The 20,000-nt window shown below is 50.3% G+C and overlaps 1 protein-coding gene across 1 annotated transcript in view; it reads left to right on the top strand.

The window, feature by feature from the left end:
- Positions 1-20,000, top strand: part of anks1b (ankyrin repeat and sterile alpha motif domain containing 1B) — a gene marked incomplete at both ends in the record, with an annotated part of 173,456 nt that overhangs the window by 89,309 nt on the left and 64,147 nt on the right. The window contains 5 exons of the mRNA XM_084447668.1: positions 201-302; positions 8,046-8,171; positions 9,914-10,086; positions 16,999-17,147; positions 17,993-18,084. Coding sequence (XP_084303794.1) covers positions 201-302; positions 8,046-8,171; positions 9,914-10,086; positions 16,999-17,147; positions 17,993-18,084 — 642 coding nt within the window. The remainder of the gene's footprint in view (positions 1-200; positions 303-8,045; positions 8,172-9,913; positions 10,087-16,998; positions 17,148-17,992; positions 18,085-20,000) is intronic.

Below are 20,000 nucleotides of genomic sequence, written 5' to 3'. Positions count from 1 at the left end.
GCTGACCAGAGTTATTTGTGTCAGGAGACCGGTGTCTCACATGGCCGTGTGTGTGTGTGTGTGTTTGGTGTGTGTGTGTGTGTGTGTGTGTGAGTTTTGGTGTGTGTGTGTGTGTGTGTTATGGTGTGTGTGTGTATGTGTGTTATGGTGTGTGTGTGTGTGTGTGTGTGTGTGTGTGTGCGTCTGCTGGCGTGTTTCAGGAATCGATGCCAACATCAGGGACAGCCGTGGAAGAACAGCTCTGGAGATCCTGAGAGAACATCCTGCTCAGACGTCTCAGCAGATCACCGCACTGATACAAGGTACGCACGCACACACACACACACGCACACACACACACACACACACACACACACGTACCAGGCACCAAGGTTATAATAGTTTATTTTTTAATTTTTTTTAATTTTTTTTTATATCGTTTTAACTTTTTGTTTTCAATTTCAGTTTAGTTTTGATTAGTTTTTAAAGCAGGTTTGCAAGTTTATTTTAGTTTTTATTAGTTTCAGTATTAGTTTTAGTTTGTTCTCTTCTGCGCTAGCCTCATGAGACCATCCTGATCTCGTGAGCTCACATTGTTTCATTCTGTGTGAAACAAACCATCTGGCGCACGTCAGGTTACTTCTGTGCAGGGGCACAGCTAAAAAACATGGAGGATAGATTTCATAAACACCCAAAATACTAGGCTTCTGTATGAAATGAAAAAGACTAAGGACATTTTCTTAATAATTTTAGTTTATTTTAGTTAGTTTTGTAAACAGACAATACAGTTTTAGTTAGTTCTTTTTTTTTTGTAAAGCGCGCGCACACACACACACACACACACACACACACACACGCACACAGTGTAATCTACTATACCATAGTGTAATGTACTGTAATGTAATGGGGTATAGTGTAATGTAACATAGTGTAATGTAATGTGGTGTGTTGCCCGATCGAGCTCCTGTGAGTGCGGCTCTAGCAGGGAGAAGCCCCGCCTCCATATTCGCCTCAGACATCAGCCACGCCCCCTCTGGCCTGCTGTCATGGTGGGGTCGTGGTGGGGTCGTGGTTGGGTCGTGGTGGGGTCATGGTTGGCCTGTGGTTGGGTCGTGGTGAGGTCATGGTTGGCCCGTGGTTGGGTCGTGGTGGGGTCATGGTTGGCCCGTGGTGGGGTCGTGGTGGGGTCGTGGTCGTGGTGGGGTCATGGTGGGGTTGTGTTTGGGTTTCCATCCAGGAGATTGGAGGCTCTCACACCACCTGTTACACATGGAAACAACCTGGGACATCCCCAGATTGCCGTCTTTGATATCAGATTGCCGTCTCTGATATATGAGAAAGTTAACATTTGAAATGGTTTTAAGAATGTGTGGGTAACGCTGTTTGTCATATATCACACATGGGTGAACGCATGTCTCCTCATTCGCATGCTCACACACAGGGAAGGCCACAGTGTGTATCCAGCAGCGGTGCTGTGTATTAACAGTCTACTGATGTTCTGCTGTATGCTTCTGGGGTCTTATAGATAGCATGGGCGCCTGGTCAGGCTATCTGGAATCCGGATGTGTGCTGATTGATAAACCTGTCTCCAGGAAGTCTCTCTATCCAGGAACAATGGCAGCTCTCTGTGCAGTCCCCCGTGTGTGTGTGTGTGTGTGTGTGTGTGTGTGTGTGTGTTATTCCTCACTACTGTCTTCAGCCCTCTGAGACTTAGCTACTGTGCTACTCAATGTTCTGAGTAGAAGAATGGGAGTTCGACAGAGTGTTATCGCTGGTTATCTGCAAGGTGAAGAAAAAAAAAAGATATTCTGGAAGGTTCTTGGAGAATGGAAGTGATTTGGTTGGTTTTCGGTGGTTTTATTTTGATGTGATTTGATAGGAGTACTTGTTGTTTTCCTGGTCACTAGCTTTAAATATTCCAACACTAGTACGAGTTGTGAAGAAGCGTTCTGCGTTCGTAGAAATTAGAGCATAAACACATTCCTCTCTCTCACAAACAGAATCATGCGCACACAGTCTCTCGCTCACTATATACACAGTCTCTCTCTCTCTCTCTCTCTCTCTCTCTCTCTCTGTCTCTCACACACACACACACACACACACACACACACACACACACACACACACACACACACACACACACACTCACTCACACTCAGCCTGCACATTGTCACATCCCTTGTTAGGAATGGAAGCCATTCTGGAGCCAGGGAAGAGACCACCAGGAGTGTTGCCAGTAAAAAAGACCACCCCTTTAACACCGTCCCTTTAACACCATCCCTTTAACACCACCCCCATAACACCACCCCTTTACCACCGCCCTATAACACCACCCCTTTAACACCGCCCCTTTAACACCGCCCTGTTAACACCGCCCCTTTAACACCTCCCCTTTAACACCACCCCTATAACACCACCCCTATAACACCACCCCTTTAACACCACCCCTATAACACCACCCCTTTAACACCACCCCTATAACACCACCCCTATAACACCACCCCTTTAACACCGCCCCTTTAACACCGCCCCTTTAACACCACCCCTATAAGACCGCCCCTTTAACACCACCCCTTTAACACCACCCCTATAACACCACCCCTTTAACACCACCCCTTTAACACCACCCCTATAACACCACCCCTTTAACACCACCCCTATAATACCACCCCTATAACACCACCCCTATAACACCACCCCTTTAACACCGCCCCTTTAACACCACCCCTATAAGACCGCCCCTTTAACACCACCCCTTTAACACCACCCCTATAACACCACCCCTTTAACACCACCTTTTTAACACCACCCCTTTAACACGACCCCTTTAACACCGCCCCTTTAACACCACCCCTATAACACCACCCCTTTAACACCGCCCCTTTAACACCACCCCTTTAACACCACCCCTTTACCACCACCCCTTTAACACCGCCCCTATAACACCACCCCTTTAACACCACCCCTATAAGACCACCCCTTTAACACCACCCTATAACACCACCCCTTTAACACCACCCCTTTAACACCACCTCTTTAACACCACCCCTTTAACACCGCCCCTATAACACCACCCCTTTAACACCACCCCTTTAACACCACCCCTTTAACACCAACGCTTTAACACCACCCCTATAACACCACCCCTTTAACACCACCCCTTTAACACCACCCCTATAACACCACCCCTTTAACACCACCCCTATAACACCACCCCTATAACACCACCCCTATAACACCACCCCTTTAACACCACCCCTATAACACCACCCCTTTAACACCACCCCTATAACACCACCCCTATAACACCACCCCTATAACACCACCCCTATAACACCACCCCTTTAACACCACCCCTATAACACCACCCCTTTAACACCACCCCTATAACACCACCCCTATAACACCACCCCTTTAACACCACCCCTATAACACCACCCCTATAAGACCACCCCTATAACACCACCCCTATAACACCACCCCTTTAACACCACCCCTATAACACCACCCCTATAAGACCACCCCTATAACACCACCCCTATAACACCACCCCTATAACACCACCCCTTTAACACCACCCCTATAACACCACCCCTTTAACACCACCCCTATAACACCACCCCTTTAACACCACCTCAGAACACACCACCAGGAGACATCACATTTCACTTCAGATGCAAACTGCCGTTTTGTCTCCAGATAAAAAGCAGTGAGAAGACCGAGACTGTTTTGACGTAGTGTTTATGCTTTTGACTCACCAACCCCCGGAGACCAAAGATGTCCCAGAATGCACCTTTAAACAGACCTATGGTCTGGTGTGATTACACAGCTTCCTCTGAAGGACATAAACTGTGTCTCTAGAGGATGCACAGTCTGTCACCCCTCCCTGCCTAATCTCTGGGTACCAACTCAGGCCGCAGCTAAAGATGATTTAGAGTTAAAGAAAGTGTGAATATGATGATTTAGAGGACGAGAAGATGAGAGGAGGGAAAGAACAACTTCCTGGGCGAGAAAGAGCGGGTAAGAGAAGGAGAGAGAGAAGCGTAGCTGCCCTTATGGGCGGTTTAGCAACAGGGAGATAAAGATAGAGATGGAGAAATCGAGGATGACAGAATTATAGCCCTGGATAATGATAGACAAAGGAAAACTGGGACAGAAAAATACATAGTAGGAAGAGGCAGAGGGAAAGGGCCCAGGGAAAGACGGAGGGAAAGGGCCCAGGGAAAGACGGAGGGAAAGGGCCCAGGGAAAGGGCCCAGGGAAAGACGGAGGGAAAGGGCCCAGGGAAAGGGCCCAGGGAAAGGCAGAGGGAAAGGGCCCAGGGAAAGGCAGAGGGAAAGGGCCCAGGGAAAGGGCCCAGGGAAAGGGCCCAGGGAAAGGCAGGGGCCGAGGGAAAGGGCCGAGGGAAAGGCAGAGGGAAAGGCAGGGGCCGAGGGAAAGGGCCGAGGGAAAGGCAGAGGGAAAGGGCCCAGGGAAAGGGCCCAGGGAAAGGGCCCAGGGAAAGGCAGGGGCCGAGGGAAAGGGCCGAGGGAAAGGCAGAGGGAAAGGCAGGGGCCGAGGGAAAGGGCCGAGGGAAAGGCAGAGGGAAAGGCAGGGGCCGAGGGAAAGGGCCGAGGGAAAGGCAGAGGGAAAGGCAGGGGCCGAGGGAAAGGGCCGAGGGAAAGGCAGAGGGAAAGGCAGGGGCCGAGGGAAAGGGCCCAGGGAAAGGCAGAGGGAAAGGCAGGGGCCGAGGGAAAGGGCCCAGGGAAAGGCAGAGGGAAAGGCAGGGGCCGAGGGAAAGGGCCGAGGGAAAGGCAGGGGCCGAGGGAAAGGCAGAGGGAAAGGCAGGGGCTGAGGGAAAGGCAGAGGGAAAGGCAGGGGCCGAGGGAAAGGCAGAGGGAAAGGCAGGGGCCGAGGGGAAGGCAGAGGGAAAGGCAGGGGCAGAGGGAAAGGCAGAGGGAAAGGCAGGGGCAGAGGGAAAGGCAGAGGGAAAGGCAGGGGCCGAGGGGAAGGCCGAGGGGAAGGCAGAGGGAAAGGCAGGGGCAGAGGGAAAGGCAGAGGGAAAGGCAGGGGCCGAGGGAAAGGGCCGAGGGAAAGGCAGAGGGAAAGGCAGAGGGAAAGGCAGAGGGAAAGGCAGGGGCCGAGGGAAAGGCAGAGGGAAAGGCAGGGGCCGAGGGAAAGGGCCGAGGGAAAGGCAGAGGGAAAGGCAGGGGCCGAGGGAAAGGGCCGAGGGAAAGGCAGAGGGAAAGGGCCGAGGGAAAGGCAGAGGGAAAGGCCGAGGGAAAGGCAGAGGGAAAGGCAGGGGCCGAGGGAAAGGGCCCAGGGAAAGGCAGAGGGAAAGGCAGGGGCCGAGGGAAAGGGCCGAGGGAAAGGCAGAGGGAAAGGCAGGGGCAGAGGGAAAGGCAGAGGGAAAGGCAGGGGCCGAGGGAAAGGCAGAGGGAAAGGCAGAGGGAAAGGCAGGGGCAGAGGGAAAGGCAGAGGGAAAGGCAGGGGCAGAGGGAAAGGCAGAGGGAAAGGCAGAGGGAAAGGCAGGGGCAGAGGGAAAGGCAGAGGGAAAGGCAGGGGCCGAGGGAAAGGCAGAGGGAAAGGCAGAGGGAAAGGCAGAGGGAAAGGCAGGGGCCGAGGGAAAGGGCCGAGGGAAAGGCAGAGAGAAAGGCAGGGGCCGAGGGGAAGGGCCGAGGGACGCACAGAAACGAGCAGGATTGAAAGAGATGGACGCTAGAAACGGGTGAAGGAACAGAGGGAGATTTATAGATGGATTTGTTGGAGAGAGAGAGAGAGAGAAGAGAGAGAGGAGTTAGTGTGGGGGGAGGGGAAAGAGAGAGGGGGAGATAAAGAGAGGGGTGGGGAGGAAGACAGAGAGAGAGCCAGATGAGAGTGTGTGTGTGTGTGTGTGTGTGTGTGTGTGTGCGTGCATGCGTGTGTGCGTGTGTGTCGGGGAGCAGAGCGGGGGGGCAGGACACAGCTGGGAGATGGTGAATGGATCAGCTGCATCCCATTTCCTGTTAGAGAACGATGGAATGAAATAGACAATTTGAGAGAGGAGGAGATAGACTAACACACACACACACACACACACACACTGTGAAAGTTGCACATTATTATTCATAAGAGCTTTATTTGTTGGGAAGGTGAATGGGCATTTGTAGGCCTTAAATGCTAGAAGAGAAATGTATACTGAACATCTGTAGAGACAGAATCTGGTGCAATCAATCAGAAATCAAGACTACAGTCAACAGTATCATAGCTTGACCTTTAATCAAGACTACAGTCAACAGTATCATAGCTTGACCTTTACCTGTCATGATATCAGGAACTACATGCCTTCCAGCTCGAAATGTCTTGGAAACAACCCCTAACGTTCTATGGAATCTACATTACATTACAATTATTTAGCAGACGGTTTTATTCAAAGCCACTTACAATAAGTGCATTCAATGTAGGTAGTTAAGTGTACTTCTACTCGCCAGAACTCATAAGGGCATCTCTTTCTAAACAAGCATCTAAGAGCCTAACCTAATGCTAAAGCAAAAGTGCTAGAAGAGCTAAGCACATCTAGTGAGGGTCGCCAGAGGGTCACCTGATAGAGCGGTGGAGAGACTGACATTTACCTGGGGACTTCAGAGGGTTCATCTCCTTAGCAACAGAAGGTCGAACGAGGAAACTCTACTTTCTACATGACAACAAAGACGTGTGATCGTGCAATTACTTTTTTCATTTGCGTTCATATTTGAATCTGTTATTAACTACTTGAACACAGTGGTTTGTGTGTGATCATTCTAGTTCATATTTGAATCTGTTATTAACTACTTGAACACAGTGGTTTGTGTTTGATCATTCTAGTTCATATTTGAATCTGTTATTAACTACTTGAACACAGTGGTTTGTGTGTGATCATTCTAGTTCATATTTGCATCTGTTATTAACTACTTGAACACAGTGGTTTGTGTGTGATCATTCTAGTTCATATTTGCATCTGTTATTAACTACTTGAACACAGTGGTTTGTGTTTGATCTAGATCATTCTAGTCGTGCTTGTATCAGTAGCACCAGGTCACAGAAGAGCTCTGATCTGCCTGGAATTAAATGTCAATGTTCAATTACCATAATGTTAATGTTAATGTCTCTCTCTCTCTCTCTCACACACTCACACACACACACACACATACACACACACGAGCCTTGCCCCTGACCTCAGCTGGGTCTCTCATTAGCACACAGTAAGGTTCCTTCCTACCAATTAAGATCAACAAGCCTGCTGTGTGTGTGTGAGAGAGAGAGAGAGAGAGAGAGAGAGAGAGAGAGAGAGAGAGAGAGAGGGAGGGAGGTGTGTTTGTGTGTGTGTGTGTGTGTGTGTGAGAGAGAGAGAGAGAGGTGTGTTTGTGTGTGTGTGTGAGAGAGAGAGAGAGATTTGTGTGTGTGTGAGAGAGAGAGAATTGATGTGTGTGTGTGTGTGAGAGAGAGAGAGAGAGAGAGATTTGTGTGTGTGAGTGAGAGAGAGAGAGATTGATGTGTGTGTGTGTGTGTGTGAGAGAGAGATTGATGAATGTTCGTGTGTGTGTGCGTGTGTGTGTGTGTGTGTGTGTGTGTGTGTGTGTGTGTTGAAGGGTAGTAAATTGAAGGCTAAGCTGTTTTATTGTGCTGGTGTTGCTCTATTTCATCGAACCAGAAAACGGTTTAGAAATTCTCTCTACAGTCTCCCTCTCTATCCCCTCATCCCCCCCCCCTCCACTCCTCTCTCTCTCTTTCCTGTTCTGTCTCTTATCACTCTCTCTTTCTTTTTCTCTCTCTCTCCCTCCCCTCTCTCCATTCTAGCTTCTCTCTGTCTCTTTCTCTCGTTTCATTCATGTTCTTTCATTTGGAACTTTGAGGTTGATGAAATCCCAACATGTCCGCTGCCTTGTCACTCCTCCACAGAACTATAAAAGTGTGTATACTCTCTCTCTCCCCCCTTTCTCTCTCTCTCTCTCTCCCTCTCTCTCTTCCTCTCTCTCTGTCTCTCTCCCCCCATCTATCTCCCCCCCTCTCTCTCTCTCCCCCCCCTCTACCCCTCTCTCTCTCTCTCTCTCTCTCTCTCTCTCATCCAGAGTATCTGATGGAGGAGTTGGACAGTGAGAGCCCGTTGGGGGAGGAGCCTATTCGCCACTGTCCTGTCCCCACGCCACGCACCTCCGTGCCCTCGCCTTCAGCCTCCCCCTCCCTCAGACACAAGAGTGAGTACACCCACACACGCACGCACACACACACACACACACACACACACACACACACGCACGCACACACACACACACACACACACACACACACGCACGCACACACACACACACACACAGCCAGCCTCCCCCTCCCTCAGACACAAGAGTGAGTACACACACACACGCACACACGCACGCACACACACACACACACACACACACACACACATACACACAGCCAGACCCCCCCCCCCAGACACAAGAGTACAGGTAAGTACACACACACACACACTGGAGCACACATGCACACACACACACACACACACACACACACACACACACACACACACACACACACACACATACACTGATACTAAGTCTACTTAGTTCCTCAACAGACTTGGTTCAGTTGAGGCTACAGGGCAGATCAGATTGTGGTGAACGGCGCCTCTAGTGGACTTATGAGGCCTTTACTTCACCTCAGTAGATAGGGCTCTGTCCTGAATACAACACTGCCCCTGGTGGTGGAGTTGAAGTGGTGCAATATCACCAGTCAGAATTCCAGCTGATTACCTGGCTTCTCAATCAACGACACTCAGCACATCCCATAATTGCCTTGGTTACCGTGGGAGAGGGAGCATGGAAGCAGAAAATGGAGGTTTGCACCGTTCTGCCTGAGCACATGAGCAGCTTAACACCTCTACACACTAAGCCAGAGCTGGACGAGACCTGGCCCCGTTCCATTCCAGAGAGAGATGCCCTGGCCCCGTTCCATTCCAGAGAGAGACACCCTGGCCCCGTTCCATTCCAGAGAGAGATGCCCTGGTCTGTCTGTCTGTCTGTCTGTCTGTCTGTCTGTCTGTCTGTCTGTCTGTCTGTCTGTCTGTCTGTCTGTCTTTAGGGGCCAAGCACGAAGTGCGTAGCCCCTATTGTAATTGATGGTATTTTTATTATTAGGGGCCAAGCACTGAAGGTACGAAGCCCCTATTGTTATTATTGTTATTGGTAGTTTTATTAGGGGCAAGCAGAGTGAACTATTATCAAAACCCGAGAGGCTCTGGACTGGAGGTAGTTGGTCCACCCAGTGGTGGTGGCGGGAATTACACCAACGGTACAGCTCGGTAAATCGCTATCAGCTATATTTGTGTTTATATTTGTGAGTGAGTGAGTGAGTGTGTGTGTTTGCATCTGTGTGTGTGTATGTTTGTGCTTGCATGTGTGTGTGTGTGTGTTTGTTTGTGTGTGAGTAAACTCAATGGTTGTGTATGTGCTGACGCAGTGTGTATGGTGCTGTGTGATTGCTTATATGTGTGTGTGTGTGTGCTTGCATGTGTGTGTGTGTGTGTGTGTGTGTGTGTGTGAGAGGTGGCAAACGTGAGTTGATATTGATCAGGGAGGGAGGGATGGAGGGAGGAAGGGATGGAGGGATGGAGGGAGGGAGGAAGGGAGGGAGGGAGGGAGGGAGGGAGGGAGGGAGGGAGGGAGGGAGGGAGGAAGGAAGGGATGGAGGGAGGGATGGAGGGAGGGAGGAAGGGATGGAGGAAGGGATGGAGGGATGGAGGGAGGGAGGGAGGGATGGAGGAGGATTTGGGGATGAGGCTTTGCTCTCCTTTTTTGATTGCTTGTACCTGGATGTTCTCATTGAACTTGCCGTCTCTCTCTCTCTCTCTCTCTCTCTCTGCTCTCCTCCTCCTCTCTCCCATATCTCCTCTCCTCCTCCTCTCTCCCATATCTCCTCTCCATTCCTTCCTCCCCCCCAGATGATGCGGTGACAGGCGAGCTCTCCCGGCTCCTGAGTGAGATGCAGAGGTGTCGGGACAGGGACTACTCGTTTGAGGAGCTGTGCCAGACCGTCTCCTCCCACTCCATGGACAGCTGCAGCAGCGGGCGTCTCTCTGAGGAGCGCAACGGCACCCTGGGCCGCGCCGCCAAGGTAGGACGCCATGTTGTCTTCTGGGGAACCAGGACGCCATGTTGTCTTCTGGGGAACCAGGACAGCATGTTGTCTTCTGGGGAACCGGGACGCCGTGTTGTCTTCTGGGGAACCAGGACGCCATGTTGTCTTCTGGGGAACCAGGACGCCATGTTGTCTTCTGGGGAACCAGGACGCCATGTTGTCTTCTGGGGAACCAGGACGCCATGTTGTCTTCTGGGGAACCAGGACGCCATGTTGTCTTCTGGGGAACCAGGACGCCATGTTGTCTTCTGGGGAACCAGGACGCCATGTTGTCTTCTGGGGAACCGGGACGCCATGTTGTCTTCTGGGGAACCAGGACGCCATGTTGTCTTCTGGGGAACCATACAGTGGGGACCTGGGGAGGGTGGAGGTGTTGGTTTGGGGACCTAGGGAGGGTGGAGGTGTTGGTTTGGGGACCTGGGGAGGGTAGAGGTGTTGGTTTGGGGACCTGGGGAGGGTAGAGGTGTTAGTTTGGGGTTAGGGACCTGGGGAGGGTGGAGGTGTTGGTTTGGGGACCTGGGGAGGGTGGAGGTGTTGGTTTGGGGACCTGGGGAGGGTAGAGGTGTTGGTTAGGGGACCTGGGGAGGGTAGAGGTGTTGGTTAGGGGACCTGGGGAGGGTAGAGGTGTTGGTTTGGGGACCTGGGGAGGGTAGAGGTGTTGGTTTGGGGACCTGGGGAGGGTAGAGGTGTTGGTTTGGGGGCCTGGGGAGGGTGGAGGTGTTGGTTTGGGGACCTGGGGAGGGTAGAGGTGTTGGTTTGGGGACGGGAGGGTAGAGGTGTTGGTTTGGGGACCTGGGGAGGGTAGAGGTGTTGGTTTGGGGACCTGGGGAGGGTGGAGGTGTTGGTTTGGGGACCTGGGGAGGGTAGAGGTGTTGGTGGGGACCTGGGGAGGGTGGAGGTGTTGGGTTAGGGGCCTGGGGAGGGGAGAGGTGTTGGTTTGGGGACCTGGGGAGGGTAGAGGTGTTAGTGGGGACCTGGGGAGGGTAGAGGTGTTGGTTTGGGGACCTGGGGAGGGTAGAGGTGTTGGTTTGGGGACCTGGGGAGGGTAGAGGTGTTGGTTTGGGGACCTGGGGAGGGTAGAGGTGTTGGTTTGGGGACCTGGGGAGGGTGGAGGTGTTGGTTTGGGGACCTGGGGAGGGTAGAGGTGTTGGTTTGGGGACCTGGGGAGGGTAGAGGTGTTGGTTTGGGGTTAGGGACCTGGGGAGGGTGGAGGTGTTGGTTTGGGGACCTGGGGAGGGTGGAGGTGTTGGTTTGGGGACCTGGGGAGGGTAGAGGTGTTAGTTTGGGGACCTGGGGAGGGTAGAGGTGTTGGTTTGGGGACCTGGGGAGGGTAGAGGTGTTGGTTTGGGGACCTGGGGAGGGTAGAGGTGTTGGTTTGGGGACCTGGGGAGGGTAGAGGTGTTGGTTTGGGGACCTGGGGAGGGGAGAGGTGTTGGTTTGGGGACCTGGGGAGGGTGGAGGTGTTGGTTTGGGGTTAGGGGCCCGGGGTGATGTTGGGCTCCATTTTGGGAGGAGATGGGGATGAAAACAGGCTACAGGTCCAATGGACGAAGCCGTATCCTGAGCGATGGTTAAGCCAATGAGCTTCCAGGACAGAAACCATGTGACCAGGTCTATTTGTATTTTTGGCGTTTGGCGTTTTCATGTGAAATGAAAGTGTAAAGTTTTGGTGAGCCATGTAAGTACCAGGTCTGATTGTCCTCCTGGGTTTCTCTTATGCCAGGCTCACACTACAGGATATTTAAAATCCTAACTGATTTGTAAATCGGTTTGCATCACGCACATAAGGAGAGTCTTAACAGATGTTCTTCTCGTGAATCTCAAACATGCACACACAACAAGATTTGAAAATAACGGCTCATCACACACTACAGGATCTTATCGTGCCCGAGGGAGCAACGAACCGCTGCTCTCGGTATCTCGCTTGTAAAGTAGTGACGTAATAATCTTAAATATCAAACATGTTTGATATTATCGGGGCCGCCCCGATGGGTCTGCGAGCCGATCAGGAGGTATAAGAATGGATCTGTAAACCCCTCACATTACAAGATCATCTGGGCCGATCATCGGCCCCGACCAACGTTCCAGACCAGATTTGTCCTCCGATTGTTGGGAGGGCTGAATCGGGGATAAATCGGCCCAAAAATCCTGTAGTCTGAGCCCGGCATTAGCGAGTGCAGACTGGGACATATTTGTCCATCACAACCCACTGTTCTAGAACTGTACCAACGTTCTTTAACCAGTAGAGGGCAGTGTGATTCAAGGGTCCAGGCAGGCTGGTTCAGCTGCAGTTTATATAATGGTTTGTTAGCTTCCATAACCAGCAGCGTTCTCTGTCCGTCTGTCTGTCCGTCTGTCTGTCTGTCTGTCTGTCCGTCCGTCCGTCCGTCCGTCCGTCCGTCCGTCCGTCCGTCCGTCCGTCCGTCCGTCCGTCCGTCCGTCCGTCCGTCCGTCCGTCCGTGTCTGTCTGTCTGTCTGTCTGTCTGTCTGTCTGTCTGTCTGTCTGTCTGTCTGTCTGTCTGTCTATCTATCTGTATATCTGTTTGTGAGCATTGGGGGCAGTTGTTGTGAGATTCAAAAGCATATACTTTAATCAACGTCAACATCTTAACAGGACAACAGCATGCACACACACACACACACACACACACACACACACACACACACACACACACACACACACACACACACACACACACACACACACACACACACACACACACACACACACACACAGACAGAGGAAGAGACATGAACAAACATGCATTATGGCACCAGTGTTAAAAACCCAATGATAGCTAAGTATCCATGACACCACATGGTCATGGAGAAAATCACTTCCATTTCTAGACAATTTCCAGAGAATCTGAATAAAAAGAAAAAGAAGAAGCAAAGCTTTATTGTGTTTTTGGAACATGTCTGAAAATCCCAGCGACAGATCCTCTCTCTCCCGTGTGACGAGGGGCTTAGGGGCTTTTCAATTATAGCACTCGGGAAGGAAGTCGTTTCCAGAAAGGCAAGGTCATCGATCATTCTGACCCCCCCCGGACCCCCCCCCCCCCCCCCGAGTGAACCACTAGGGCTGATGGGTAGTCAGGCTGTTGTCACAGGGAGACAATGGCGAGAGCCACTTCTCATGCGTTTCCACAGAGATTGTCTGAATCACGCCGCTGTCCAGCCCAGGACGCGACGTCCACTCCACCCGGGATTACTGATTTCCTATTGGCTTTAGATTCCTCTCTGTCATAAATAAGCATGCACCATTTAAAAAAAAAAAAAGAGTGAAAAATAGATTGGCATTTGGATAGATGACAAACTCAAATTTCATCCGGTCATTAAATTACGACAAAAGATTGATTTAAAAAAAAAAAGAAAGAAATAGAATTGACCTTTGTAGTGATTATTGAAGCTGTTTTTCTGTCAGTTTTGGATCACGGTGATGTGATTTATAGGCATGCCTCTGCTGTGACCCCGGAGCCCTTGGATGCTTGTGTCATCATTCTGCAGGCTCATTACTGGTGATGACTCTGATGTCATCATTCTGCAGGCTCATTACTGGTGATGACTGTGATGACATCACTGTCCTCCATCACACGGTCGGCTGCTCTGCTCTGACTGAGACACGCAATAATCACTGGGGTCTATAAATCCCTAATCACAAAATGACCTTCATGTACTGTATCTCATCTATGCTACAATGGAACCCTGACAGGCTGGTTCTCCAGGGACCTCTCCTGACAGGCTGGTTCTCCAGGGCCCTCTAGAGACAGGCTGGTTCTCCAGGGACCTCTCCTGACAGGCTGGTTCTCCAGGGCCCTCTAGAGACAGGCTGGTTCTCCAGGGACCTCTCCTGACAGGCTGGTTCTCCAGGGCCCTCTAGAGACAGGCTGGTTCTCCAGGGACCTCTCCTGACAGGCTGGTTCTCCAGGGACCTCTCCTGACAGGCTGGTTCTCCAGGGACCTCTCCTGACAGGCTGGTTCTCCAGGGACCTCTCCTGACAGGCTGGTTCTCCAGGGACCTCTCCTGACAGGCTGGTTCTCCAGGGACCTCTCCTGACAGGCTGGTTCTCCAGGGACCTCTCCTGACAGGCTGGTTCTCCAGGGACCTCTCCTGACAGGCTGGTTCTCCAGGGACCTCTAGAGACAGGCTGGTTCTCCAGGGACCTCTCCTGACAGGCTGGTTCTCCAGGGACCTCTCCTGACAGGCTGGTTCTCCAGGGACCTCTAGAGACAGACTGGTTCTCCAGGGACCTCTCGTGACAGGCTGGTTCTCCAGGGCCCTCTAGAGACAGGCTGGTTCTCCAGGGCCCTCTAGAGACAGGCTGGTTCTCCAGGGACCTCTAGAGACAGACTGGTTCTCCAGGGACCTCTAGAGACAGGCTGGTTCTCCAGGGACCTCTCCTGACAGGCTGGTTCTCCAGGGACCTCTAGAGACAGACTGGTTCTCCAGGGACCTCTAGAGACAGACTGGTTCTCCAGGGACCTCTAGAGACAGGCTGGTTCTCCAGGGACCTCTAGTGACAGGCTGGTTCTCCAGGGACCTCTAGTGACAGACTGGTTCTCCAGGGACCTCTAGTGACAGGCTGGTTCTCCAGGGACCTCTAGAGACAGGCTGGTTCTCCAGGGCCCTCTAGAGACAGGCTGGTTCTCCAGGGACCTCTAGAGACAGACTGGTTCTCCAGGGTTCTAGTGCCAGGACTGATCTTGGTAAAATTGCTTTCAGTATCAGATTTCTTGGAGTCTCTTGCAAAATGATTAAATGTATTTTACCCGTAACTCTCAGTCTGATTTTGTTTACAAAGGTAGCTATTTTAATTTAATTTAATTCATTTTAACACAGAACACACACACACACACACACACACACACACACAGGCACACACACACAGCACTTGTACCAGTGATTGTTCGTTTATGTTTGTGTCAATGTGTTCACCCCTCTCTCTCTCTCTCTCTCTCTCTCTCTCTCTCTCTCTCTCTCTCTCTCTCTCTCTCTCTCTCTCTCTGTATGTCCAAAGTCAGCTAATCTGTGTGCCAATCCACAACACCTTGTTCCTGCATTACTGTCCTCTGTGTCTGGAGCTGATGTCACTCTGTCCTCTATGAGCTCATGTTACTCTGTCCTCTATGAGCTCATGTCCTCTGTCCTCTATGAGCTCATGTTACTCTGTCCTCTATGAGGTCATGTCACTCTGTCCTCTATGAGCTCATGTTACTCTGTCCTCTATGAGCTCATGTTACTCTGTCCTCTGTGAGCTCATGTCACTCTGTCCTCTGTGAGCTCATGTTACTCTGTCCTCTATGAGCTCATGTTCCTCTGTCCTCTATGAGCTCATGTTACTCTGTCCTGTGTCTGGAGCTCATGTCACACCTTCACGTTCTTGTACCAGTGACCTCGTACATCAGTCCAGTACATTAAGACCGATATGGAGCTATGAAACAATAAGATGCACCACATTATCCTCATAGCAAACCTGCCACGCACACCCTAGCCCTGCCTGGCTGCACTACAGTTTCAAACTAAAGGGCTACTTCAGTGGATGGAATACCACTAGACACACACACACACACACACACACACACACACACAAACACACACACACACACACACGCCCCAGAGAAACTAGCCTCATTCGAGTACTGGAAAGTACAAGTTTAAGTAGGCTACATGTTTTTTTCATATCTCATTGATCATATTACATTAATAATGAGGGTTTCATGGGACTTCCTGGTGTATGAAATATTGAGTGATTAGTGTGTGCCACTAATCCATAATATGATCAAGCCACGAGAAGATTTATGTAGGCTAATTATTTATGTAATTAACATGTAGATATAGCTTACTGTTGGAATAACAGTTGACAGGCCAAGACAGGCTGGTCTTGAACTTTAAGTTTCATTTAACTTTAATGAATTTTAAGAGGTGTGATTACTGTTTTTTTGCTTCCCTCTGGAATATGTAGAGAGTGGGTCGTATACCCACCTCCCTTGTTCTCTGTAAAGCGCATTGTGTTGCCTCTGGGTATGAAATGCGCTATACAAATAAAGCTTTGGTTGATTGATTGATTGAGATGAGATTCTCGCATTGAGTCATGGGAAGAGATTCTTCCATATTCCTATTTGGCCTATCGGGACGAGAGCCCCAGGCTTACATTGGAACCGTTGGTGATCTGAAGTTTCACGCAGTTACCTCAGAATGCGAGAGGATGTGAATGGGAACAGCCATCTTCTCTGGCTGATTGATCAAGCTAACTGGCTCGCTAATATTAACGACATTTTATATTCATTTTACCCTGAAATAACTTGAAAACGGTGCAATTATCAAGTGAAAATCTAAAGATTTCTGGGGATAAGTAGCTTATTAGCTGCAGTTTGATAGTTATTAGCTAGATAATTATGGCTAGTAGGCTAGTTAACTTGACTTATTTTGTTTTAAGCTCTTCTCACCCCCTTTCAGGCTAAATCCCAGATGTCTTTGAACTCTAGAAACGTCCCGGTCTGTCAGTAAATGTGTTGGTCTGTTTCTGTTCTGTATTTCTAAACAGCTTGTTTGGCAGTTTGACCTTTCTCTCTCTCCGTAGCAGTTGGCAGTGTCATATTATTCCTGGGGGGGGGGGGGGTCAGGACCTTCTCCTGCATCACATGGTTCACTGATATCAGACCGTCAAGTTTGCCGTCACACCCCAAAGACCTAAAGATGCCTACACAAAGGCCACTCTGTATGTGTGTGTGTGCGTGTGCGCGCGCGTGTGTGCGTGTGTATACACGCTCCAATCCTGCTAATCATTAACTTTAGATGGTGTGTTTTTGTAAATGTGTGGAAACATTATACTAACAGTGTGTGTGTGTGTGTGTGTGTGTGTGTGTGTGTGTGTTCTCCCTGCCCAGCTGCCCACACCCCCGTTAGCCGCTGCCACGGAGGAGGATGAGGAGGAGGTGGAGGGGAGGAAGAGCTGTGGCCCCGCGGGATTCTGGGAAGCCCTCACTCCCTGCAACGGCTGTCAGAACCTGGGCTTCTCCAGCCTATCCCAGGTGCAGTACACACACACACACAAACACACACACACACACACACAACCACACACACACACACACGCACACACGTACACATTGGGGCGGCTGTAGCTCAGTTGGTAGAGCGGGTCGTTCAGTGATCGAAGGGTCAGTGGTTCGAATCCCAGCTCGGGCTGTCCACATGTCGAAGTGTCCTTGAGCAAGACACCTAACCCCAAATTGCTCCCAATGAGCAGGTTAGCACCTTGCATGGCAGCTGCCGCCATTGGTGTGTGAATGTGTGTGTGAATGGGTGAATGAGAGGCCATTGTAAAGCGCTTTGAGTGCCGCTAAGGTGGAAAAGCGCTATATAAGTGCAGTCCATTTACCATTTACCATTTACACACACACACACACACACACTCTAACTGCCTTCTCACCCGTACAGAGCACCAGATATCCTCAAATGAGCTGTTTTACATTGAGTGGTGGATCGTCTCACAAAACTCTCAATTAGTACATGTACACCACCCAGAAGAGTGGTGAGCAACACGATCAATAACGAACCTCCCTCTCTCTCTCTCTCTCTCTCTCTCTCTCTCACACACACACACACACACACACACACACACACACACACACACACACACACACACACACACACACAAATCTCTCTTGTTTTTAGTTCAAAGATCCAGAAGGATTTGCGTTTTAACAGCGTTTTTCCAGTATCACCCCCTCTCCTGTTTTTCCAAATTCGTTCCAAACCGACACATTTTAATTCGTCCACACGGTGTCCCATCTCCATAAAGTGACGTGCCACGGGGGATGTGACATCACCCCGCTCGGAGAGGGGATTTGAAAAGCGCTGGCACCTCCTCCGAAGCAGATGGAAGACGCTGGAGCAACGCTACCTCTCAGAGAAGAGGGTGTTGTTTACGCCCCCGCTGCCTTCATCTGTTGACAACATCAGCAACAACAGTAACGCCCATCAAAATAACTTCCTGCTCTTACAATGTTTGGAATATCCATGGTTACCGTCGGTTACAGTCCTCCTTCCTTCCTTCCGCATTCCGCAAATTGAATCTCGCGGGACGAGATTTTATTCAAGTTTTGCGCAATTCTAGTCGTAATGGAAACACCGGCAAGGCGCAATTGTACTTTATCGAAACTTCAGACATATCGCTTTTATTTCTCGAAAAAGTGTAATGGAAACGCAGCTTCTGTCTCTCTCTGTACTCCCTCTCGTCTCGCTCCACTTTCTCTCCGTCTCTCCATCGCTCTCTCTCTCTCTCTCTCCGTCTCCCTCCCTCCCTTCTCTCCCTCCGTTTCTCCGTTTCTCTGACAGGGAGCAGCTGGTTCCCATCTCCCCCTCCTCCCTCAGCTCAGTGTTGGCTGATTAACGCGTTAGCTGAACACTCCTGACATTTACACCGTCTGGCCCACTGCCTGGCTGGAGAGGCCAGTTAGCGTTTGAGCTTTGTGTGTGTGTGTGTGTGTGTGTGTGTGTGTGTGTGTGTGTGTGTGTGAGCGTGTGTGTGTGTGTGTGTGTGTGTGTGTGGGGGGGGGGGGGTTAAGGTTAGGGTTTAGGGGTAAAAGGTTATGTTTAGGGTTATGTTAGAGCTACGCTTAGGTTTAGGCAGATCCCAGCATAATAAAACACAACTGTGTGTGTGTGTGTGTGTGTGTGAGAGAGAGAGAGAGAGAGAGAGAGAGAGAGTGTGTGTGTGAGAGAGAGAGAGAGAGAGTGTGTGTGTGTGTGTGTGTGTGTGTCTGTGTGTGTGTGTGTGTGTGTGTGTGTGTGTGTGTATGTGTGTGTGTATGCGTGAGTGTGTGTGTGTGTGTGTGTGTGTGTGAATCTTGCCCCAAACACGTGGCTCCTCCCCCTTGTCCATGTGAATGGTCCTGCGCCATGGCAACGCAGGAGTGCTTTCAGCATCAGGGTTCTTTCAGGAAGTTGGATTAATTTGAAAAAGTTTGAACTTCGTCACTCCTTGGCCCTGCAGAGAGAGAGGGAGTAAGAGAGTGGGAGAGAGAGAGATGGAGGGATGGAGAGAGAGGGAGAGGGAGAGAGAGATGGGGTAGGCAGTGAGAGAGAGAGATGGCGAGAAAGAGAGAGAGTGTGGGAGAGAGAAAAGGAGGTAGAGCGAGAGATGTTCACATGGTTGCTAGGAGACAAAATTTCATGAAGTGGCAGGCGTGGGATACCCACCTACCAGTCCCATTAGTCCCATTGACAAATCTAAACCACCCTCAAAACAGTAACACACACACACACACACACACACACACACACACACACACAATCTCACACACACTCACGCACACGCACTTATATGCTGTATGATCCTATCACAGTAACAGATATGCTGTGTGATCCTATCACAGTAACAGATATGCTGTGTGATCCTATCACAGTAACAGATATGCTGTGTGATCCTATCACAGTAACAGATATGCTCTATGATCCTATCACAGTAACAGATATGCTGTGTGATCCTATCACAGTAACAGATATGCTCTATGATCCTATCACAGTAACAGATATGCTGTGTGATCCTATCACAGTAACAGATATGCTGTGTGATCCTATCACAGTAACAGATATGCTGTGTGATCCTATCACAGTAACAGATATGCTGTGTGATCCTATCACAGTAACAGATATGCTGTGTGATCCTATCACAGTAACAGATATGCTCTATGATCCTATCACAGTAACAGATATGCTCTATGATCCTATCACAGTAACAGATATGCTCTATGATCCTATCACAGTAACAGATATGCTCTATGATCCTATCACAGTAACAGATATGCTGTGTGATCCTATCACAGTAACAGATATGCTCTATGATCCTATCACAGTAACAGATATGCTGTATGATCCTATCACA

The sequence above is a fragment of the Borostomias antarcticus genome (genome assembly GCF_949987555.1).
Source record: "Borostomias antarcticus genome assembly, chromosome: 13".
Lineage (NCBI taxonomy): Eukaryota > Metazoa > Chordata > Actinopteri > Stomiiformes > Stomiidae > Borostomias > Borostomias antarcticus.
The sequence above is the reverse complement of the archived record's forward strand: the minus strand, read 5'-3'. Positions and strand labels throughout refer to the sequence as shown.